The 25,812-nt window shown below is 36.8% G+C and overlaps 1 protein-coding gene across 1 annotated transcript in view; it reads right to left on the bottom strand.

Moving 5' to 3' along the window:
• The window catches only part of EFCAB5 (EF-hand calcium binding domain 5), a 114,310-nt gene that overhangs the window by 26,401 nt on the left and 62,097 nt on the right, over nucleotides 1-25,812 (bottom strand). Inside the window, exons 9-14 of the mRNA XM_087440690.1 lie at nucleotides 16,667-16,766; nucleotides 12,478-13,248; nucleotides 10,699-10,776; nucleotides 10,507-10,599; nucleotides 8,881-9,095; nucleotides 7,515-7,671 (exon numbers count right to left, since the gene is read on the bottom strand). Of these exons, the coding sequence (XP_087296816.1) occupies nucleotides 7,515-7,671; nucleotides 8,881-9,095; nucleotides 10,507-10,599; nucleotides 10,699-10,776; nucleotides 12,478-13,248; nucleotides 16,667-16,766 (1,414 nt within the window). The remainder of the gene's footprint in view (nucleotides 1-7,514; nucleotides 7,672-8,880; nucleotides 9,096-10,506; nucleotides 10,600-10,698; nucleotides 10,777-12,477; nucleotides 13,249-16,666; nucleotides 16,767-25,812) is intronic.

A 25,812-nucleotide genomic window follows, 5' to 3' on the forward strand; every position in this document is an offset into this window, starting at 1 on the left:
GCTTTTGCTTTATCTTTCCCTTCCTTTTATTTTCCCAATAGTGTTATCATATGTCCATGTGTGTACCTCTAAACAATATGCAGTTTAGTTTTGCCTGTTTGTAAACTTTAGAAAAAGGACATTATACAATATGTAGTTTTCCGGGACTGCTTTTTTGTTCAACATCATGCTACTATATCCATCTATGTTGTTCCTGTAGCTGTGACTCACTCATTTTTACCACTATATAATATGTCATTCTGTGAGTATACCACCATTGATTTATTTATTCTCCTGTCAATGGGCCTGTAGGTTGTCTCCAGCATTTTGTTCTTATGAACAGTGCTATGAGTATTTTTGTACATGTCTCTTGGTGCACATGTGCAAGTTTCTTTGACGTTTATTATAAATTAATAAGTCAAAGGGTATACACCTATCCCCTTTAAAGTTAAAAAATCTCTCCTCTCTCAAGAAAGCTTCCACCATGATTTCTCCTTCCCCTGAAAGACAATAGCATCTATTCTATACCATTTATTTGACAATTAACAAATACTGCCTGGTACTTTCAGTCATCTTATCATATAAAAGCTTCTCATTTCTGTAGTTGGACTTTTGTTGACTCTTACTCTTTAGCATCCACTTATCTTTCTCCTGGAACTTGCATCCCAAATTTTGCTTTGGGGAAACGACTTCACTCTCATCTCAGTTCATGAGTTGAGTGGGGTTCCACTCGTGGTTCCAGAGGTGGGGCATGCATATCAGGCCTAAGCCAGTCAGGACATTTTATTCCCCTAGCCAGAGTGGTTGGTTTAGTCCAGACTAATGCCAGATTCTTTGCTTGAATGATTAGGAAAAGGACATTTTCCTTTGTGTTCCCACTGGACTTGAAAAAACCTGTGAGATGTGAGACTGGACCTGGTTATCACAAGGGGAGAGGCTGTATGAAAATGGAGTCAAAACACAGAAGACAGCAGGGCCAGATGGAAAGAGAGAGAAAACGAAAGAAGCAGACACCTGTCCTAATGTCATTATTTGAAACCCAAATCTAGTTATGTCCTGAACTAGCCCTGGACTTTTCCATCACATGAACCAATAAAGTCCTTTTTTGCTTAATCACTTTGGGCTGGGTTTTCTATTACTGGGACTCAAAGGGTCCTAACTGATATAGTCTCCAATTAGATTAAAAGTACCTTGTGGGTTCTTCCTCTTCCATTTCTTCTTCTTCTCCTTTCATTCCTTTCTCTTCTTGAACAATTTGGTCCTAAAGCCATTAGATGGGGCAGAGCAAGGTAAGCATCTGCTCCTGGTCAAGAGAAGCCAAAGTGGCCCAGAGCAGGATATCAGAATCCAAGTGGGGTAAGGAGAGCATCCGTGCAGGAAGTGGCTTGGCATGGGCTCTCGGAGCCTGAACAGGTGAGGAGGTTATCCATGTGGAAGGGCAATCTTCAGCCCATGTGAGTGAACAGGGTGGCTCTGCAGAGGTGGTTTAGCTTCGGGTGGGAGAACACAAGGAGAATGAGGAGGGTATCCACATGGGGTGGATGCCCAACAAGAGGTATTTAAATCTGAGCAGGGTGAAAAGGGCATCCAAATGGAGAGACAGCCTGGCCTGGAAAGTCAGAATCTAAACAGGGTGAGGAGGGTGTCTATGTGGAGGGGCAGCTTAGCATAGGGACTCAGGGCCTAAGCAAAATGAGGGGGACTTCCAGGTAGGGGTCTGCTCAGCATGAGGAGTCAGAAGCCTGAGTAGATTGAGGAGGGCATCTATGTGAAAAGGTGCCTTGTCATGGAATGTCAGAGCCTAAGGAGTGTGTGAGGGGCATCTACATGGAGGGGAGATCTGGTATGGGATGTCAGAGCCTGAGCAGAGTAAGGAGGAAAACTGTGTGGGAAAAGCAGATTAGTATGGGGTGTTAGAACTTAAGTGTAGTGAGAAGGACATCAGTGTGGGGGAGAGGACAGTATGATGGGAGATTAGTTCCATACAGGGGGATTAATCAAATAAATATATATATTTAGGATAATACAAGCAAGAGAGAAGGGAGCTACAAAAAAGAGAGAAAACTAGCAGGAACTCTGTGCTATTGGATTAGACTTGGAGGTATGGGTATGAACTTATGGTTTTTAATATTAATAGATATTTACAGACATATGTGCAGATGTAAATGTCTATTTACATACACATACATACATATTCCCTACGGGAAACTTGGGAGCAGGGACCTGGGAGCAATGAGAACATGTAGAACCCAGATCTTGGCTTCTAAATACCATTCTCCACTAAAAGAAACCAGGGTTCCTTGAAGAAACGGGTGATTCCAGGGTGGGAGCAGGGAAAGAAAAGATGAACCGAGATCTTATTGTGCCAGAAAGCAAGGAGGTGCTCAAAGAATGATGGGTACATGTTAAAAGGACACAGGAAACTGTCGGCAGTTTCTTATAAAACTAAACATACACCTACACTATAGGCCAGAAGCTCCACTCCTAGGTATTTATTAAAAAGAAATAAAAACATATATCCACAAAAAAGATTTGTACAAGATTGCTCATAGCATCTTTATTCATAATAGCCAAGAAGTGGAAACAGTCCAAGTATCCTTCGATTAGAGAATGGATTAACAAAATATAGTATATTCATACAGTGGAATACTACTCAGCAATAAAAAGAAGCAACTTGTTGATATATGCAACAACATGTAAGAATCTCAGGAAAAAAATATGCTGAGTGACAGAAGCCTTATGCAAAAGAGGACATATAAATGATTCCATTTACATGAACTAAAAGACAAAAACTAATCTATGGTGGAAAACAACCAGAAGAGTGGTTGCCTTGGGGATTGGGTGGTGGGGATTAAATGGGAAAGGGGCATGAGGGAACTTTTTGTTCTATATCTTGATAGGGGTATGGGATACACAAGTTATGCATTTGCCAAAACTCAGAGAATGTAAGAACTTAAAATTTGTGTATCTCATTGCATGCAAACTTTACCTCAAAAGAAAAAAACCTCTTAACATATATTAAACTATTAACATATATTGGCTTCTGTTACTCAGTGTATTTTTTTTCTTGAGATTCTTACATATTGTTGCAAGTATCAACAATTTGTTTCTTTTTATTGCTGAGTAGTATTCCACTGCATGAATATACTATAGTTATTAATCCATTCTCTAATTGATAGATACTTGGACTGTTTCCAGTTCTTGGCTATTGTTAAACTAAAGACATGCATGCTGAAGTATTTAGGGAGGAGTGTATTGATGTCTGCAATTTATTTTGAAATGCATCAAAAATAAGAGAAATAGAAGGAAGGATTGAGGGATGGAGAGATGAATAGATAGATAATAAAAAAGTGTAGTAAAATGTTAATGGTAGAATCTAGGTGGTGCATATATAGGTGCTCACTTTAAAATTCTTTCTGCTTTGCTGTATGTTTGAAATTCTTCATAACAAAATATTGGAGGGGAGGGAAGGACAGGAGCCATATTGAAAGAACTCCCATTGGTCCAATCTGGGACAATGTGAGCATTAAAATAAATAATGATAGTGTTGGATTATAACCCACTGAATAAAATAGGAAACCATAAATACATACTGTTAGAAATGAATAAATGAAAAATTTGACAACAAATGGAATGTTTATATGATTTCAAAGTGCAACCACAAAATACTTATTAATTACAAATGGGACAAAAGTAACTTTAAAGTGTGGGAACTGATAAATGTCATTTTATTATCACTGGGCTTCTGATAGGATTCAATGAGAAGAACACAGACTTGCTTATATGATATTCCTGCCAAAGAGAAATAATCTGAATTTAATCATGAGGAAACATTAGACAGACCTAAAAGAAGAACATACTACAAAAAAAACGAGGCTAGGGGCCGGCCCGGTGGCGCAAGCGGTTAGGTGCACGCACTCCGCTGCGGCGGCCCGGGGTTCGCTGGTTCGGATCCCGGGCGTGCACCGATGCACTGCTTGGCAAGCCATGCTGTGGCGGCGTCCCGTATAAAGTGGAGGAAGATGGGCACAGATGTTAGCCCAGGGCCGTCTTCCTCAGCAAAAAAAGAGGAGGATTGGCGGATGTTAGCACAGGGCTGATCTCCTCACAAAAAAACAAACAAACAAACAAAACAAAACAAAAAAAAAAAACGAGGCTGTAATCTTCAAAAATGTCAAGGTTATGGAAATCAAGGAAAGACTGAGGAGTTTCTTAGAGAGTCCCTGTTTCAGAGTGAAGAAACAGTAGTAACTTTACACTACTTGTCCAGTTTTCAGCTTCTTTAAAAAACACTTTGTGAGTTTTTCAATGAGACTTTCTAAATAAATATGGTTCTTAATGTTCAAGATTTCTGGAATTTGGTGACAGAATGCATCACCAAACTGTTATAGTTTTAAGAGAGTTAAATGTCCTACTTAAATAGGAATTTACAATTTAAGGCAAATCTTATAATTTAATAGAAAACTAAAGGGCATATCCAACAAATATTAATAGCTATAATTTAATAGAAAACTACAGGGCATATCCAACAAATATTAATAGCTATTAAAAACTAATAGAAGTAATGGGGGAAGAGTGTCTTACTCATTAAATTCTACAGGGTAGACAGATCACGTGTTCTACAACTTTTCATATGTGGTATTTAGGCTCAAAAGATTAGGCTGTATTAGACAGGAATAAAAAGGGAAAACTACAGGCTAAAAGTTTTAAGTTGCCACTTTCATATACAAAACTTCCATTTTGAAGACATCAGTAGAAATATTTCTAGAAATTTCTAATTGTGTGACTTTATGCTATTTAAACCCCAATTTTTAATCTTGGACACAGAAATAGATAAGAAGGGTAGAGCAAAACAAAAAACAAAAAAGAGCTGTTGGAAGATTTGCCGATCAGTTATTAGCTAATGTTTGAATTCAGAATTTTCTTCCATTTTTTAAGAAACTAAATCTGCCTTTCTTCTTCCATATGGCCATCAGCTCAGCAGTCATCTCTTGAGGCCAGGTGGCTACCAATATGTGTTCAGAGAGAGTCATTTTGTATAAGCCTACCCCTGGAGAGAATAATTTGTTCTTCCTGCTTGCAGACATTTTATTCTGGCAGCAGATTCTGCCTCTTCATTACTTTCCTCCTTTTCATTTGCTGGGCTTAACTCACTACATTTTATACTTTCTACCTATCCCTATCGCTGTACTTCAATCATGTATATTGGAACTTCCTTATAACATCATTCTCAGGTTCCTTAAATTCTAGAATTAATCATGTCTAACTCCTTCATTTTACAGATGAGGACTCCTGGATCTATGAAGGTTCAATAACTTACCCAAGGTCACGTGACCATTTAGTAAAAGATACAGTATTGGAACCCAACTCTCCTGACCATTGTGTAGTGTTCTTTCCTCTGTAGGACATGGTTCTGTGTTACGAAATTTTCCCATCTTATAAGCGGAAACCACTTCATTATGCCTTTTGAAACTTTACTAAATAAATTCTCTTTGTATACAGTCTAAGACAAGTGGTGTAGTATAACATAAAGTTTGCAGAAGACATAGTTAATGAAGAACACATGACAACTAATAAACTTAGGTACATTTGAAGATCAACCAATACAGACTTTTGAAAGGGCTGAAGAACTTAACTAACCCTGATCATTCTTTCCCTCATGCACTGTATACTTTAAGAATTGGAAATACGGTATGCCAAAGTCACCAGATAAATCCCTAAACCCAGTGAAGAAAAAAATCATTTATACTGGGATCTAATCAAATGAAGGAGGGAACTTCTTATACTGGAATAAAAATTTTAGTAGCCTTTGATTAAGAAGTATTGATCAGAAGAGAAAAATATAGATAGGAGAAGAAAAAGTCATTAAGGAGAATAAGAAGTTAAGTTAGTAAATTCAGGAGAAACTTGCAAGCCAGTCAGACTTGAGAGGTGAATCAGACCTTGTAGAGGTGACAAGAAGAGAAAATAGGCAGAACTGTGGAATGGTTCAGATTCTTTTAACCCCAAGAGTGAGCATAGCCAGGTACACAGAAGGAATGTCACTACGTAGAGCTACAGTTTTAAACAAAGCACTCTACAACATATTCCGCTCTTGATTGCTCTGACATCTTCTACTTTCCCACCAGCAATGCACAAGCGTTCCAATTTCTCCACATCCTTGTCAACACTTGCTATTTTCCATTTTTTATATTATAGTCATACTACATAAGCAACAAAAGCAAAAGTAAATAAGTGGGACTACATCAAACTTAAAAGCTTCTGCACAGCAAAAGAAACCATCAACAAAATGAAAAGGCAACCTACAGAATGGGAGAAAATATTTGCAAATCATATATCTAATAAGGAGTATCCAAAACATATAAGAAACTCATACAACTCAATAGCAAAAAAACAATCTGACTAAAAAATGGACAGAGGAACTTAATAGACATCTTTCCAAAGAAGACATGCATGAAATGACCAAAAGGTGCATGAAAAGATTGTTTAACATCACTAATCATTAGGGAAATGCAAATCAAAACCACAAAGAGATATCACCTCACACCTGTTAGAATGGCTATTATCAAAAAGACAAGAGATAAGTGGTGGTGAGGACGTGGAGAAAAGGGAACCCCTGTGCACCATTGGTGGGAATGTAAATTGGTGCAGCCACTATGAAAAACAGTATGGAGGTTCCTCAAAACATTAAAAATAGAACTATCATATGATCCCGTAACTCAACTTCTGGGTATATATCCGAAGGAAACGAAATCAGTATCTCGAAGAGACATCTGCACCCCCAAGTTCACTGCAGAATTATTCACAATAGCCAAGATATAGAAGCAACCTAAGCGTCCATCTACAGATGAATGGATAAAGAAAATGTGGCATATACATACAACGGAATGTTATTCAGCCATGAGAAAGATGAAAATCCTGCCATTCGTGACAACATGGATGGATCTTGAAGGCATTATGCTAACTGAAATAAGTCAGACAGAGAAGGACAAACACTGTATAGTATCACTTATATATGGAATCTAAAAAGTCAAACTTATAGAAACAGTGTAGAATGGTGGTTGTCATGGGCTGAAGGTGGGGGAAATGGGGAGATGTTGGTCAAAGCATACAAACTTCTATTATAAGATTAATAAGTTCTGGGGATCTAATGTACAGCATGGTGATTATAATGAATAGTACTGTATTATATACTTGAAAGTTACTAAGAGAGTAGATCTTAAATGTCCTCACCACAAAAAAAGAAATGGTAAGTAGGTGAGGTGATAGAGGTGTTAACTATCGCTACTGTGGTAATCATTTCACAGTATATAAGTGTATCAAATCAATACATTGTACACCTTAAACTTACACAATGTTATATGTCAATTATATTTCAATAAAGCTGAAAAAAACTATAGCCATACTAATAGGTGTAAAGTATATCTTGTGGTTTTAGAACAACCTGTGTTTTAATAGTATATATGTCATAGTGCTGGAAAATTTGAAGCCAAGTTGTTACCACAACTTAAATAAGAAAATTCTGATATTTTTACCTTTCCTCATAGATTCTTTTTCCATTCCCTCCTTGTATGTGTACAGGAGTTCATCAACTTCCTTCAGATTCAGGAACCCTGAGCCGTCACTGTCCCACTTCTGAAAGAGCGCTTCTAGGAGAAGTCCCCGTCGGACTTGGGAAGCATTTTGTCTAGCCTAGGATACAAACAGGATAACAAAGCACAGAAGACATGCTGTTCGTTGTGCTAGCTGGAATCCTATGTTTACTCCCCCCAAAGTGCAGCACTTTTTATCAAAACAGCTTTATTTAAAAAGCTGGGACTAAGCATGATATTAATGGGAAAATGAAGCATTTAATTTTAATCCTCTAAATACCATTTCTCTGTTTCACGTCTAGACCAAAAAACAGGCATTCTCTGCATTGGACTAAATCACATTAACTTAGGAAGGGGACTACACTCCTTAAGAATCTTTGATTCATTCCTTTCCACTCTGTAGCGGGTTGTTTAGGAATGTGATAAACACATAGGGTTCTCTGCCTGACTTCTTGGTGGGATATGTTTTGTAGTGAAAGGGGATGAATGGCAGTGTTTAAACAATAAAAAATGACTACGTTCAAATATTCTTCTTTATATTTAACACTGACCCAACTTGACATTGATATTATTTACCTTTTAGACTTTTAACTAGATTAATTATATCAATTAGATATTAATTAAATTAATATCTAGATAGATTTAACTGCTAAAAGAAAGTGAATATATACCATTTGGTTAAACGGGGGGAACTGCAATTGAGGACGCAAAAGGGATATCAACTCTAGAATTAGATTGAGAAAACTTATAAGGCTGATGAGATTACTGAATATGGCTGGTGAATCTAATTTACATATTTCATACAACAGCACATAAATTGTTTATAATTTATAAACAATGTGTGTGCATTTATCTATCACCTAAGTAGTAAGTTCTTAGAAAATATGTACTACCTGGATGCACATGAATAAAAATATATATCCAAGCCATAATCATACCCCTGGGTATGTGCATTTGTAAATGCACTCACACAGTAGATAGACAGTGCACACACACACATCTTCACACATACACATATCTGCACCTCAAAATCTGTTCTTTAAGCTTCAGAGGAGGAAAAACAAAGCTGTACAATAAACTATTTTCTGTCACCAGCAATCATGTTATTATTAGGGGAATGAGTTCTCCAGAGTTTGATCTTAGGACATTCGACAATAAGATAAAATATTTAATGGCCATGCTCCTTGAAATAAAGTGATAAGTTTGGCTATAAATTTTTTAAGAAGAGCCACACCAGGAGCAACTGAGGTTGAGAGATTTACTTATAATAGTGACCTCACTTGTTTCATTGATAAATAATATTACTCACCTGTTCTAAGGCACTCATTTTCTCTTCTTTTGTTTCAACATAGCCCCTCTTGAAAAAAGAGGTGAGGGTCTCACTGACACTCAAAGGGGCATCTTCACCAACAAATGTCTCCAGGAGTTGCACAAACTGGAGCAGATTGAAGGAAACTCCATTGAAGGCACTCCGACCTTTTACTTCCTTGTAAGACTGAATATTTCTGATAATTGAGTGTAGGTCTATTAAGCAGGAAACATACACCAAACAGTAAAGTGAACGGTTTTCTCAAAGCTTAGAGAAAATACATGAGTACTTATAATGGACATCTGCTATTTTTTTCCTATCAGGAATCCACACTCCCTTCATGAGGACAGCGCCCTCCTTTTTTTGTTTGGGAAAACATCTCTCCCCCATTGTCAGTTTAGATGAATCAAGGGATACCGAGCCTCCCCTACCCTTGCTCCAAATATGACCATGTAATATAGGTCTGGCCAATGATTCATATATGACAGCAATGTAATCCTCTATAGGCCAGTGAGAATTAGCCCCAGATCTTTTTGAGGAACTATTGGGGAAGAATCACTCTGATTCCTGAACTAGTAGGATACAGGCTTAAAAATACTCTTATGGGTATCTCTGCCACAATATAGAGAAAACTACCTAAAACTGAAAGTTACACAGAGAAGAACAGGGCTGAGAGGCAGAGAGATAGTGTCCTGCTGCTGTTGTTGAGCCCTGAGATTCAGCTGTGCCTGTTATAACATGAAGCATATTTCATAAAATGTCAGCCAGTGTTTGATTTATTCATTGATTCAATCATTCACGCTCTTATGCCTTCCATGTGAGATTTGACGTGACTTAAAAATGATCACCCATGCAATTTTTTAAAATAGTAAAGCAAAATTGAAGTAAGGAAGTAAGACCAAGGGAAGAACATGAACTAGCAGGCCACAAGAGCTTGAGCAATGCCATGCATTTTCACCAAAATACTTTGAGGATAGAAATTTTATTTGATCCAGGCTTAAATGAGAAAAAAATTGTAGATAGGGTGAAAATAGTCTTGATCTAATAGTTCCACTACTTGTTGATAAAAAGTAAAATGATAAAATAGCATTGTAGTAAAATATGAGTACTTGTTGGAATAATCATTGTTAAATACGTGGCTTATCTGAGAGGTAAAAGCTACTCATTGCTCTCTCTGTTGAGTAGGTCTTTCTTTACAAGTCTTCAAAAACAAGATAGATTCTCACCTGTCTCACATGTTGGAATGTGGAATTACCAAGTAGAGGAATAGCTGGAATGATTTCTTATTGAGTTCTAATATCTAATATCTGATTCTCTTTCTATACCTGGATCATAGCTTCAATGCAGTTGTACGACCATGTAATAGTAAAAAAAAAAATTGTATACTATTGCACGTTTTAAAGCAGAAGAGTGTTCATCAATAGCACATGCCTACATGTACACTACCACCAAAAACATTCATCTTGTATATGTTTAGATCCATCAGTTCAGGGACAAAAATAATGCAAGAACCACTTTGCCGTTGTGTCTCAGCTAAGTCCAGTCTTTATCACAGGGTACCACAGTAAATTAAATTCATCAATTGGATTGCCATCTATCCTTCCCAGTTTTGTTGTTAACATGTACCTGTGAATCTGGAGTTACCATAGATTAAGTTTGCCTGCTCCTCATCTTCACATTTGGCATACTTCATCTTCCAGTTATAAGTCAAAAGTTCACCTATAAAATACATGTTCCATAACATAGCCAATTTAACTTCACTTTCACAATGTCTTTATTCTAGAGTATAAATGAAAAGAAGATTAAATGAGGAGTCACCTGACCATGACTTTCCTTCTATTTTTGAGGACTTTGGTTCACAGGATTCGTCTTTCTGAACTTCCTTTTTTGTAGTTTCTAAAAGGTACAAAAGAAAATGCCTATGAATTGGACACTATATATTCTATTATACATTCTTAAGTTAATGAATGAGAGAAATGCCTTGCATATAGAACACCAAAAACTTTCTTTCAGGTACTTTCCCATATATGTTGTGTCATAATCAACCACAATGATATCACTTAATAACTTTAGTTGTTGAGAGCAGCTCTGTGACAAAAGCTATTTGTTGTACTCCAATTTGGCCATGCAAAATAAGGGCTATATTTCCTAGAGTCCCTCACAGCTAGGTGTCACTATATGCCTAAATTCTGACCAATGAGATGTGAAGGGAAATGATGTGATGCCTATGCTGGTCAGAATATGGACATGGTAGTGAGCCATCCTAGACCATGTGGATGGAGGAGACACAAGATAGAAGGAGCTTGAACCACTGCTGATTTCATGGGGCTGAGCTATCATATAAGTTTTGACTTGCATATGAGAAGGAAACTTTTATCTTATTTAGACATTGTTATTTTGTTTTGTTGTTCTTTTTATAGATACTGTCATTTTGGAACACTGTTACACATAGCCAAAATTAAGTCCTCACTAATATATTAGTGATTATATAGTGATTGAATAGTAACTTCACTAATTTTTTACTTGCATCCCTACTATGTAAGGAGAGCCAGAAATTAGTAGCCCTGTTTTGTGGAGAAATAAACATAATGCTGAAAAATAAAAGATTTCAAATTAGTTAATAATAGTGTAGAATCTAGAACACAGGTTACCCATCTCTTAGGAGTTTTAAATAAGAATTTTCTTTGGGACTGTGGGACTTTAGAATTAAAGAGCAGAACTTAAAAAAAACTTATGCCTAACTGAGGTCTTAAGTGGTATTGAGACTGGCTCTCTAAAAGGTTAGAGCTTTTCAACAAAAAGGGAATACATTGGCATAGGCAATTCAGAGGAAAAGTCTTCTGCAGAATAAATATTTGAAATGCAGGGTGCTTTCTGTCAAACATCAATTTCAGAAACTCTTCTAGAACATATATCTTACATATAACTGAAAAAAAGCCATTTTATAGTTGAAATAAAAGAAATTTTAAAAAGTGGTTTCTAATATCAGACACCAGATTTAAAACAAAAGGGCTTTTACTGCCTCTTCAGAGGTCCAATGAAAATTTCTATATGCAACATTACCTGATTTCTTCCTTACAAATGGGCTTCTAGTGCAAAAGGAATTCTGGGTAAATTGACAATAGAGATATGCTGGTTTGCATTTAATTGATTGTTCAAGGTCTAGACTCATGCTGAATAGCTAAATATGTCTAAGGTTTGCATGACCTGATATGCCAGAAAAGATCCTAATTGAAATGAGTATTTTCTGAAAAGATTTTTTTTTTTTTTTTTTTTTTTGGTGAGGAAGATCAGCCCTGAGCTAACATCCATGCTAATCCTCCTCTTTTTGCTGAGGAAGACCAGCTCTGAGCTAACATCTATTCCCAATCCTCCTCCTTTTTTTCCCCAAAGCCCCAGTAGATAGTTGTATGTCATAGTTGCACATCCTTCTAGTTGCTGTATGTGGGACGCGGCAGTGCAGTGCGTAGGTGCGTGCCCGGGATCCAAACCCTGCCGCCAGTAGCAGAGCGCTAAGCCACGGGGCGGCCCTGAAAAGATTTTAAAAACCACTCTGCAAAACAGGGAGCCAATGTTGTAGGAGAACTACATTACTACCTGAAAAATGATCTTTTCTTCTTGATATTGGAATTTGCTCTTGCAGTTCAGAACACACGAATAGTTCTTCTTCATATGCTTGCTTCTGAGTCCTCTCTTCCTCTGGAGGGATTTCAATACACTCAAAGGGAATAGCCTCTCTAGACTTTTTACTTTCTCCTAAGATACTACCTTTTCCTGATTGTGAAGTTGAGTCTATGTCCTGTTGTTTTTCTGGAATTGTCTCTCCAGGTGGTTCTGGTTCTGCAGTTGACCCTTCCTGTGGTTCTTCTATTACTGAATCTCTACGTGTTCGTTGTTCTGCAGCTGACCCTCTGCGTGGTCCTTGTTCTATTACTGACTCTCTGTGTGATCCCTGTTCTGCAATTGACTCTCTGCGTGGTCTTTGTTCTGGTATTAACTCTCTATTTGATCCTTGTTCTGGAGTTGACCCTGTGTGGGTTCCTTGTCCTGTTACTGATTTTTCTCCAGTTGACTCTCTGAATTGTTTTTGTTCTTTGGTTGAAATTCTGTGCGGTTCTTGTTCTGCAATTGTCCCTCTCTCCTGTTCTGGTGAGGTTGGTGGTAGTGTTGATTTTCTATGTTTATCACGTTTATGTTGATCTTCTGAATTTTCTAACAATTTAATTTGGGCCTTTCTAGCATGTTTTTCAGAAAGTGATGTATTCGTCTCTAAGAGCACTTTGTCAAAATCTTCATAAATGTGTTTCTGATTATCCATGTCTCCCCACAACTCAGGCAAGTCTATCTCTTCAAATTCAATGAATGGCCCTAATGCAGAAAACAAAACATTTACCTAAACAATTGATCTTATAATGCAGAATCAGAGCTAGAAAACAAATGCAAAAAAGCATTGAGCACAGTAATTGTAACATAGGCCTACTGCTTTAAATAAATATAGGTTACCTTTGCCTACAGTACAATAAAAAGCAAAAAAGTATCCAAAGGAACATAAAAGATGTTCACTACTGTAAATCGGAAATCATCCCTTCCAAAAAGGTGTGGTTTTGGAAATGAACATGATTCTTCTTTGGCTACTGGGAGAGTTGCTTAGACTGCCAAGGTAAATACAATTTATCCTCTACTCTTTGTCCTCCCACAATAAGCATAGCATAAGGATAAAGAAGGGGATGCATGTCTTCCACCTCAAATACCTTTACAATATTTGCAATATCAAAATAAAAGCCAGTCTTTATCCATGACAATCTTTCCCTGGGCTATGTTTTTCCAATATTCATTTTCTCTGCCTTCCCTCTTCCCTCCCTTCCTTTTTTGTTCATTCCTCAACTCTTCTCCTCCACAACCTATGTGGACACCTAGTTCAGAATTCTAGGGAAAGATTGGATAGCCTTCACCAGAATCCCACTGTTAAACAACAACAACAACAAAATAACCCTGGTGTCCAGGACTACAGAGAGTGGGACTCATGCCACAAGACGTTCCCCTCCTTCCCAAAACATTTAGTATTTAAGCTATAAAATTGTGATTCCCATAGTTTTCAGGAATACTCTTTGTACATCACCACAGATTTTTAAGTATCCAAGTAATAAATTTTCACACAAAACTAAAATATTGACATTCTTTGGAAAACCCATCAATTCAAAGACTTTCTCTTTAAAAAATAAAAATTGCAACAAAAAGAATAAACTACCTAGGAATAAACTTAACCAAAGAGGTGAAAGATCTGTACACTGAAAACTATAAAATATTGCTGAAAGAAATTGAAAAAGACACAAAGAAATGGAAAGATATTCCATGCTCTTGGATTGGAAGAATTAACATAGTTAAGATGTCCATACTTCCTAAAGCAATCTATAGATTCAATGCAATCCCTATCAAAGTTCCAACAACATTTTTCATGGAAATAGAACAAAGAATCCTAAAATTTATATGGAACAACAAAAGACCCCGAACAGCTAAAGGAATCTTGAGAAAAAAGAACAAAGCTGGAGGTATCACACTCCCTGATTTCAAAATATACTACAAAGCTATCGTAACCAAAACAGCGTGGTACTGGCACAAAAACAGACACACAGATCAATGGAATAGAATCAAAAGCCCAGAAATAAACCCACATATCTATGAACAGCTAATCTTCAACAAAGGAGCCAAGAACATACAATGGAGAAAAGAAAGTCTCTTCAACAAATGGTGTTGGGAAAACTGGATAGCCACATGCAAAAAAATGAAAGTAGACCCTTACCTTACACCATACACAAAAATTAACTCAAAATGGATTAAAGACTTGAATGTAAGACCTGAAACTATGAAACTTCTAGAAGAAAACATAGGCAGTATGCTCTTCGACATCAGTCTTAGCAACATATTTTCAAGCACCATGTCTGACCGGGCAAGAGAAACAATAGAAAAAATAAACAAATGGGACTACATCAAACTAAAAAGCTTCTGCACAGCAAAGGAAACCATCAACAAAACGAAAAGACAACCTAACAATTGGGAGAAGATATTTGCAAACCATACATCTGATAAGGGCTTAATTTCCAAAATATATAAAGAACTCATGCATCTCAACAACAAAAAAACTAACACCCCAATTAAAAAATGGGCAAAAAACCTGAACAGACATTCCTCCAAAGAAGATGTACAGATGGCCAAGAGACACATGAAAAGATGTTCAAAATCATTAACTATCAGGGAAATGCAAATCAAAACTACAATGAGATATCACCTCACACCCTTCAGAATGGCTATAATTAACAAGACAGGAAACAACATGTGTTGGAGAGGATGTGGAGAGAAGGGAACTCTCATACACTGCTGGTGGGAGTGCAAACTGGTGCAGCCACTATGGAAAACAGTATGGAGATTCCTCAAAAAATCAAGGATAGAACTACCATATGATCCAGCTATTCCACTGCTGGGTATTTATCCAAAGAACTTGAAAACACCAACGTGTAAAGATACATGCACCCCTGTGTTCATTGCAGCATTATTCACAATAGCCAAGACTTGGAAGCAACCTAAGTGCCCATCAAGGGACGAATGGATAAAGAAGCTGTGGTATATATACACAATGGAATACTACTCAGCCATAAGAAACGATGAAATCCAGCCATTTGTGACAACATGGATGGACACTGAGGGTATTATGCAAAGTGAAATAAGTCAGAGGGAGAAGGTCAAATACCATATGATTTCCTTCATTAAGTAGTAGATAATAACAACAACCAACAAACACATAGAGACAGAGATTGGATTGGTGGTTACCAGAGGGGAAACGGGGAGGGAGGAGGGCGAAAGGGATAATTCAGCACAAGTGTGTGGTGATGAGTTGTAATTAGTATTTGGGTGGTGAACATGATGTAATCTATGCAGAAATAGAAGTATAATGATGTACACCTGAAATTCATACAATGTTACTGCAATAAACAAAAAATAAAAAAATAAATAAAATAAAATAAACATAACAAAATTAAAAAATAAAATAAAATAAAAATAAGCGGCCGGCCCAGCGGCGCAAGCGGTTAGGTGCACATGCCCTGCTGTGGCGGCCTGGGGTTCGCTGGTTTGGATCCCAGGCACACAGCAATGCACTGCTTGGCTAAGCCATGCTGTGGCGGCGTCCCATATAAAGTGGAGGAAGATGGGCACAGATGTTAGCCCAGGGCCAGTCTTCCTCAGCAAAAAGAGAGGAGGATTGGCAGATGTTAGCACAGGGCTGATCTCACAAAATAAATAAATAAATAAATAAATAAAAATAAAAATAAAACCCATAATCTTATTTTTATTGGTCGTAATATAAAAAATATTTTACTGTATAAGTACAGTAAAAGTGTACAGGTAAAAATGCTTGGGAGAAGGAAACATTTTTCTTAGAAATCTTAGAATTCTAAGTTGGACATTAAAACAGTGATTATTACCATTACCAACTTAATTTCCAAAACATTCAGATTGTCACTAAAGCACCCCTTTATTTGAATGAATTTAAAATTGAGTTCTAGCTGAGTCCTGACTTGACAACTTTTAGTATTGATTGCACTATAGTGAAAAATACATCTAGTTGTGATGAAGAGTGAATTTTGTGGGGGATAAACAACTAGATATGGCTATCATGATCTAAGGGAGAGGTTATGTGAAGAGATTTCATGGGGATAGAATGAGCTTGTATTACCATATTAGTGTACTGCATCACTCCAGCTTGAGCATACTACCTCTGAGTGGCACTTACATTGCCTTGGGTTTCGAAGTAAACTTCTGAGCATTTTTGAACTTTGGTCATAGAACATTTCCAGCAAGGCCAATGTCCTCTGCCGATCCAACAACCCTACCTAAGCAGAAAGTTTGCAATTAGTTGTTACAGGAGATTTGAAATTTTTATGTAGATGGAATATGGCTTATTGAAGCTTTTATCATCACCACCACCACCACCATCATTATGTAAATAAAAGCTGCAAAGTCAAAACCCGGAAAGCTTTATCTTGCCTTTAGGCTTATCCTCGACTTCCCCATTCTGTGACATGTCAAAACGCCTTACACTTAATAGATGCTTAACAAATATTTGTTGTTACTGACTTAATTGCTAAATCTAATGTACAACGTTCAGTTCTCACCTAATCTAACCTGAGATTGACACATGGAACAATTCACTTCTCCCTACTTGTTCTTTTTTTTTTTTTTTTTTTAAATTTTATTTATTTTTTTTCCCCCAAAGCCCCAGTAGATAGTTGTGTGTCATAGCTGCACATCCTTCTAGTTGCTGTATGTGGGACACGGCCTCAGCGTGGCCGGAGAAGCAGTGTGTCGTGCGCGCCCGGGATCCGAACCCGGGCCGCCAGTAGCAGAGCGCACGCACTTAACCGCTAAGCCACGGGGCCGGCCCTCCCTACTTGTTCTTTTTTTGCCTTGTTTTTATTTTGAGAAAATTTTAATTCCAGAAAAATACAAAAAATGATAAAAGTAACACTTGTATTCCTAACACCCAGAAATGATGATTGTTAACATTTTATGTATGTACTTTTAAAATATATAACTGATATCATACTACATATGTCCTTCTTAAAATTGCTTTTATTTACTCAACATTGAGATATGATTCCTGTATGTAAAGAAATATATTTTATTCCTTTTAACTGCTATATGGTATTCTATAATATGAAAACACCACAATTTTTAAAAACATCCCTCCATTGATGGGCATTTAGATTATTTTCAGTATTTCGAAACCAAAATAATGCTTCAATAGATATCCTTATACACATCTCCTTGTGATACATGTGCAAATATTTCCCTAGAGTAAATAACTAGAAGTGTAATTGATGGATTGTATATTATGTGCATTTTCAATTTTAATAGTTATTGTCAAACTGCTCCACAAAATACCTATACCAATTTACATTCTCACCAGCACTGAATGAGGATATAATTTCTCCATATCCATGCCAATACTTGATATCGTTAGAGTTTTTAATTTTTTCCAATCCGTTGGATAAAAAATGGTATCTAATTATTTTAATTCGCATTTCCTTGATTATTGGTGAGATTAAATATATTTTCATACGTTTATTTGTATTTGGGTTTCATCATCTATGAATGGCTTTTTCACGTCATTTCCCATTCTTCAATTGGGAAAAGTTGTCTCTTTCTTATTAATTTGTAATTTTTGATAATGATCATTCTGTTATCTATATAGCAAATACCATTTCCCAGTTTATCTCTTATCTGTTAATTTAACTTTTGGTGAGTTTAGCCAGATCAATGTTTTTAATTTTTAGGTAGTCAAATGTATCAAACATTTCCTCTATGGTTTGTGCTTATTAGGGGTATTCTTTAGGAAATATTACCTATACCTAGGTCAAAAGGTATGCTCTATATTTGCTTCTAAAAATTCCAAAGTTTTGTTTTCCACATCAAGGTTTCTGATCAGATGGGACTTATTTTTCCTCATTAATGAGGTTGAAATCTAATTTTTATGGAAAGTCAATTGTCCCAATATCATTTATTAATTAATCCCTTCCACTGATTTATATTACTACCTGTGTCATATACTAAATTCTCACATTCTTATGGGTCTGATGCCAGGTTCAATATTCTTTTGTGTGTGTGTGTGTGAGGAAGATCAGCCCTGAGCTAACATCCATGCCAATCCTCCTCTTTTTGCTGAGGAAGACTGGCCCTGGGCTAACATCTGTGCCCATCTTCCTCCACTTTTTATTGGACACCGCCACAGCATGGCCTGACAAACAGTGTGTTGGTGCACGCCCGGGATCCAAACCCAGGCCGCCAGCAGCGGAGCGTGCACACTTAACTGCTATGCCACGGGGCCGGCCCCTCAATATTCTTTTAATATAACTTTATTTTTAAAAATCAGGGAAATTCTCCCCAACTTGTTCTTTTTTTGTAATGGTTTTTGCTATATTTGGACCTTTATTTTTCCATACAATTTTTAAAAACTAAACCTTAAAAAAATACAACATACATACAGAAAACTACACAAATAAAAAGTGTATGGTTTTATGAATTATCATAATATAAATAAATACAGGAGTTGTTTCTCAAAGGATAGTTAGCTTTAGTAGAGGGCAAAGTTTTGCTCCAAAACTTGAGGGATCTACACTGAGATTCTGCTATTGCAACTTGCCAGAACATTCCAATTTGCCCCGTACACTCCAAATACTGTAGGATCTTCTAGGTAATAAGGCACAAGGTAGAGAAGTTTTGCACTGCAGCCTAAAAAGCCTACAAAGCCTTTTCTTGCTGTGGGACCCACTCTGGCAGCTGATGGCTCAATTAATACATAAGAGTAACACATGTGAATGTGATAAAGATTGTTCCTAAAAATGTAAAAAGGTCCAATAACCATTGTGCCTCTTTCTTAGTGGTAGGTGGCACAGAGTTTAGCAATTTGCCTCGTATTTGAAAGAGATATCCTGCCATGCTTCAGACTACTGGACTGCTAAAAATTTTACCAAGGTAGTAAATTCTGAATTTTTATGGTCTTTTATCTGCCACCCTCTGACACACATGGGTCTTACCAAGGCATCTAATATTTCTTCCAGCTCATCAGGTCCAATCACCATGATGGAAATCATCAAGGTAGTGGACCTGTTTGATGTTCTGTGATATATCAATACAATCAAGGTCTCTGCATCCTAGATTATAATAGAAAGAAAGAGAGCTGACTTAGCGCTATGGAAAGGCAGTGAAAGTATACTGCTGTTCCTGACAAGTGAAATCAAACATATCAAAATTTGTAAATTGCTCTAGAGAAAACAGTATTTGACAGACCAATAGTTGTGAAGGGGGAGGCTGTGTCAGTTTGGTCCAGTACAGATTCCGCATCTTAAATAGTAGCTGCAAATGGAGTCACAGTAATCTGCAAACATTCTTTAAGATCTATCTACCTTCTGCAGGGGCAAAACAGGAGAACAGATAAGAATGTGATAGGGTTACTTCTTCTGAATCCCTTATATCATTCATATATTTTAACATCTAATCTCTGTGGAATTGTTGTGTTTTTGTTATCTGATTTTTAGCATTCTGGCAGACAGAGAAAGTTCAGGAGTTTCTATATGGTCCTTTCTACCATGATAGCCTTCAGCCCCCAATTTGTGAGCATTATGCTAGGTGCCCAGTATGTCTTTTCCAACTATACATTCAGGAACCAGAAATAAATATGGCTAAATTCACAGATTAATTGGGCCTGTGATATAAGCTTGGACCAAAATAGCATTTATCACCTGACATCCACAAGCCCTAACTGTAACCAATGGTCCACTGGGGCATTTTGGGATCCTATTGGATTAGTGTTAACTTAGAGTCAGTATCTGGTAATCTCTGAAAGTCTGGGATATTTCCCTTTTTCCAATGCATATTCACCCTAGTAAATGGCTATAGGCCCTTTGAGGAAGGCTTGGAGTAAGATCTACAGTATATGCTTGTGGCAGTCTTGTAGGATTCTTCCTCAAGAGAACCAGCCTCCTATTCAACCAAAGAGTTCTGGGTGTGTGAACCAGCTTAAGTCTGGGAACTGGATGAGAAGCCAAGATTCTCCACTGTGGTGTCTCAACTCTCGTTTCTGGCCCCATGGTTAGAGCTTTTCTGTAAATAGCTCTAGTAATAATTTAGTAGACATTGTATCTATTTAATTTCTAGGGAAACCATGATCACCACAGAAAATACATGTGGGTCAAAATATTCAGATGGCTGGGGCCGACCCTGTGGCTTAGCGGTTAAGTGCGCGTGCTCCACTGCTGGTGGCCCGGGTTCGGATCCCAGGCGCGCACCGACGCACCGCCTCTCCTGCCATGCTGAGGCCACGTCCCACATACAGCAACTAGAAGGACGTGAAGCTATGACATACAACTATCTACTGGGGCTTTGGGGGGGAAAAAAAATAAAATAAAAGTTTAAAAAAATATATATATTCAGATGGCTACTTTAATTCCTGCTGTTCCTTGTGGTAACTCCAATTATACATTCAGGAACTAGGTAAATCACCACAGTGTGAGTCCTAGACAAATTGGGCCCATTATAATATGGCCTTTGACCCTGGGCATTTAGTCAAAATACCATTTACCTATGAGACCTATAAGGACTAACTTTGTTTTTTGTTTAAAGATTTTATTTATTTATTTATTTTCCCCCCAAAGCCCCAGTAGATAGTTGTATGTCATAGCTGCACATCCTTCTAGTTGCTGTATGTGGGACGCGGCCTCAGCACAGCTGGAGAAGTGGTGCATCGGTGCGTGCCCGGGATCCGAACCCAAGCCGCCAGCAGCGGAGCGCGCGCACTTAACCGCTAAGCCACGGGGCCGGCCCGACAAGGACTAACTTTGACCAGTAGATCTTGTCTCTGGCAGTTAAATGCCATGTGTCTTCTATCACTCTGGAATCCCATCATTTCCTTGAAATTAGAAAGCCCACCTCCATGATAGTATCTCCTACCATTATCTCTAGCCTACAGAGGACAGCTACCAAAGAGCTTTTTAGGGATGCCAGTGCTCCCCTCATTAATGTATTTCTTAAGGGAGCTTCATCTGGACTTTCTTGGGGTATATGGTGAAGGTGCATATGGGCACGCTACATGTGAGAAATAAACTTCAGCAACCTTCTAAGCCTTTGGATTTCTTCCTCTATAATATGCCAAGAAGGTTTTGGCATCTCAATCTCATCGAGTGTGGGCCATATTTGAGCCAAGGTTTCAGTTAACCTACCAAACAAACTGTTAAAATCATTCCCAGATACTCAAAACATTACCGCTAAGTAAATCTTTTCTAAGTATAACAATATCGATAAATGTGGGCCAATCCAAAGTTACATCCTTTTTAGTCTAAAAGTTTTATAATCAATTCCCACACATGTTCTCCAGGTTTTTGCTGCTATGAATTAGCAAAAGTTTGTTATTCTCTTGGAGTACCAACAATCACCTCTCGGTACAGATTTGACTAGTCCTCTTGGGGTATGATGAGATCTGACTCCAATTTTGGGTCTAAAGGCAATGAATGTTGTACAGGTGGGCCTTGAGGAAAACAGACATCCCCTTGCAATTGCCCCAAGTGAAGTTATTATAGGGTCTCTAAGGAAAGAAAAGCTAATATTCTCAAACAGGAGAGGAGATTGCTTCTGCTGCCAAGGAAAGCTTAGGGAGATTTGTGGCTGAAGTCTCAGCTTCCATCCAAAAGTAACCATTCCAAGTCTCGGCTCCCTCTGTTTCCCAAGCAATTTGCTAATTTTGCATAAGAGACTTGGCAACTCTATAAATTCAATTTACATTTTAATTCTGTCACGTTAAATTTTGGGGCTGATTTTTCATCCACAACTGCCCTGAAGCTACAAGAAATAGAGATTCATTTAAAGTCATCATGGAAATTTTCTGGTTTTCTGACTGCAATTTGAGCTGAGAATTTAAAGGCCTGAGCTTGTCTTTTACTTTCTGTAACCTCTCCAATGCGGTGAGATGAAGCTCATCCACAAAGGGCCCTTGTAGTCAGCACTATTATAATTATGGTTAAATGCAGCAGTCTCTTAAAGCCTTTCCTTCAAAAGGCACTTCATCTCAAGCAACCATAAATGATAATTTTAAAAACTTTTTCATTGAGCAATAATAAATATGCAATAAGGTGTGTAAATCCTAAATGTTTAGTTCAATAAGGTTTACCATCTATACACTGTGTAAGCACCACTCAGATAAAGATATAGAACCTTTTCATCATTGCCAGAGGCTCCTTCATGGTTTCTCTTAGTCAATAATTCCCCCAAAGGCAGTTATTATTCTGATATTTATCACTATAGATTAGTTTGTTCTTAAATTTCACATAAATGGAATTATATAATATATGCCTTTTTGTGTCTTTGCTCAATTTTGTTATATCTATGAATGTTATTCATGTTTCCTTTGACTGTAATTCATTTTTTATTGCTACATAATATTCCACTGTGTGAATATATAAAATTTTTTTTAATTATTCTATTGTTGATATACATTTGTATTGTTTTTAGTTTTTGACTATTATAAAAAATGCTGCTATGAACATTCTTGCTTTTTATCAACTTCAGTGAAGTATAATTTACATCCAATAAAATGCACCAATTTTAAGTGCACAGTTCAATGAGTTTTGACAATGTATACAGCCATGTAACCACCACCACAATGAAGATATAGAACATTTTCATTAAACCAAAAAGTTCCCTTGTGCCCCTTTGCAAGCAGTCCCTTCTACTCATAGCCCCAGAAAACTAGCAATCTGCTTTCTATTGCTATAGATTAGTTTTCCCTTTTCTAGATTTTCATGTAAAGGAAATCATGTGGTGTGTATTCTTTTGTGTCTGCCTTCTTTCACTTAGCATATTTTTGAGATTCATCAATGTTATTGTGTGTATCAGTAGTTCATTCTCTCTTTTTTTTTTTTTTTGTGAGGAAGATCAGCCCTGAGCTAACATCCACACCAATCCTCCTCTTTTTGCTGAGGAAGCCCGGCCCTGTGCTAACATCTATTGCCAATCCTCCTCCTTTTTCTCCCCGAAGCCCCAGTAGATAGTTGTATGTCATAGGTGCACATCCTTCTAGTTGCTGTATGTGGGACACCACCTCAGCATGGCCTGACAAGTGGCACGTGGGTGCGCACCCGGCATCCGAACCTGGGCTGCCTTAGCAGAGCGCACGCACTTAACCACTAAGCCATGGGGCCGGCCCCTCTTTTCAGTTTCTTAATAGTGTCTTTCAAAGAACAGAATTTTTAATTTGGTGAAGTTCATTTTATCAAATTTTCTTTTAAGGTTCATGTTTTCTTCTGGAATTTTGTGATTTTACTTTAAACATTTAGATCTAAGTCCATTTCAAGCTTATTTTTATATATGGTGTGAGATAAAACTTGAGGTGCAATTTTTCCTCACACAGCTGGTAGCTAGTTTTTTCCAGCACCACGTGTTGAAAAGACTAGCCTAGGCACCTCTGTTGAAAATCAATTGACCGTGTACACATAGTTATATGTCTGACTCTACTCAGTTCCATTGATCTATTTGTCAGTCCTTACACCAATCCTGTGCTGTCTTGATTTCTGTAAATATTTATTAAATCCTTAAATCAGGTAGTATAAATCCTCCAACTTTGTTCTTTTTCAAAATTATTTTGGCTATTATGCATCCTTTGAAATTCCACATAAATTTTAAAATTAATCTTGTCAATTTCTATAAATAATCTCACTTAGGATTTGGATTGGAATTGTCTTGAATTTATAAGTCAATTTGGGAACTAACTAACAATATTGAGTCTTTTGACTCATGAATATGGTCTCTGAGAAAAATGAGAAATGGTCTCTCCATTTATCTAGGTTTTTTATTTCTCTCAGCAATGTTTTGTAGTTTTCAGTCTACAGGTATTGCACATAGTTTGTTCAATTTATATTTAAGCATTTCATGTATGTGATGTTAATGTAAATGGCATTTTAAAATTTTACCCTCCAATTGTTCATTGCTAGTATATGGAAATACAATTGATCTTTGTGTATTAACCTTATATCCTGAAGCCTTAACTAAATTCATGTATATGTTCTAGTAAATTCAACTAATTTTTATAGATTCCTTAGGATATTCTAGATAGAAGATCATATAATCTGTGAATAAAGAGAGTTTCCTTTTTCTTTCCATGCCTTATTTCACTGGCTAGTACCTCTAGTACAATGTTAAATAAAAATGGTGAGAGTGGACATCCTTGCCTTGTCCCTGATATAGGGAGGAAATCATTAAATTTTTTCACCATTAAGTATAACTGTGGTTTTTTCACAGATGCTCTTTATCAGGTTGAAGAAATTCTATTTCTAGTTTTCTGAGAGTTTTTTTTAATCATGAATGGGTGCTCAATTTTGTCAGATGATCATGCAGTTTTTCTTTTTTTGGTTTCTTAATGTGGTGAATTGCCTTGATTGAATTTTGAATAGTAAACAACCTCTCATCCCTGGATTGAGCTCCACTTGATCCTGGTATATTACCTTTTTTAATATATTGCGGAACTAATTTGATAAAATTAACTTAAAGATTTTTATATCTTGTTCATGGGGGATTTAGTCTATAGTTTTTTTCCCTTGAAATAGCTTTGTCTAGTTTTGATATCAGAATAATGCTGGTTGCATAAAATCAGTTGGAAAGTGTTCTCTCTTCTATTTTCTGAAAGACTTTGTGTCTTTGGAATTATTTCTTCCTTAAATTTTTGATAGAATTCATCAGTGAGACCATCTGGGCCCAGAATTTTGTTTGTGGAAAGGTTTTTAATGGCATTCATTAATTTCTTTATATATATAAGGGCATCCAGGTTTTCTATTTCCTCTTGAGTCAGACTTGGTAATTTGTGCCTTACAGGAAATTTGTCCATTTAATCTAAGTTGCAAATTGATTGGCATAAAGTTGTTCATGTTTCCTCATTGTCCTTTTAAGGTTTGCAGGCTCTGTAATGATGTCCCCTCTTTCCTTCCTGACATCAGTAATTTGTGTCTTCTCTTTTTCCTTTGATCAGACTAACTAGAGGTTTATTAATCTTTTCCAAGAACCAGCTTTTGTTTTGATTGATTTTCACTATTGTATTTTGTTTTCTATTTCATTGATTTCTGCCCATTTCTTTATCATTTTCTTCTTTCTACTTACTTTTCATTTATTTTGTTTTGCTTTTCTTTTTCTAGCTTTTTGAGATGGAAGCTTAGATTATTGATTTTAGACCTCTCATTTTCTTTTTTTTTTTTTTTTGTATATAAAATTTTTTTTTTTTTTTTTTTAATTATTTTATTGAGGTCATAATGGTTTATAACATTATATAATTTCAGGTGTACATTATTATTGATCAGTTTCTGTATAGACTGCATTGTACTCACTACCAATAGTCTAATT

Source organism: Ceratotherium simum, chromosome 16, assembly GCF_057802395.1.
Source record: "Ceratotherium simum simum isolate JZ-2026a chromosome 16, ASM5780239v1, whole genome shotgun sequence".
Lineage (NCBI taxonomy): Eukaryota > Metazoa > Chordata > Mammalia > Perissodactyla > Rhinocerotidae > Ceratotherium > Ceratotherium simum.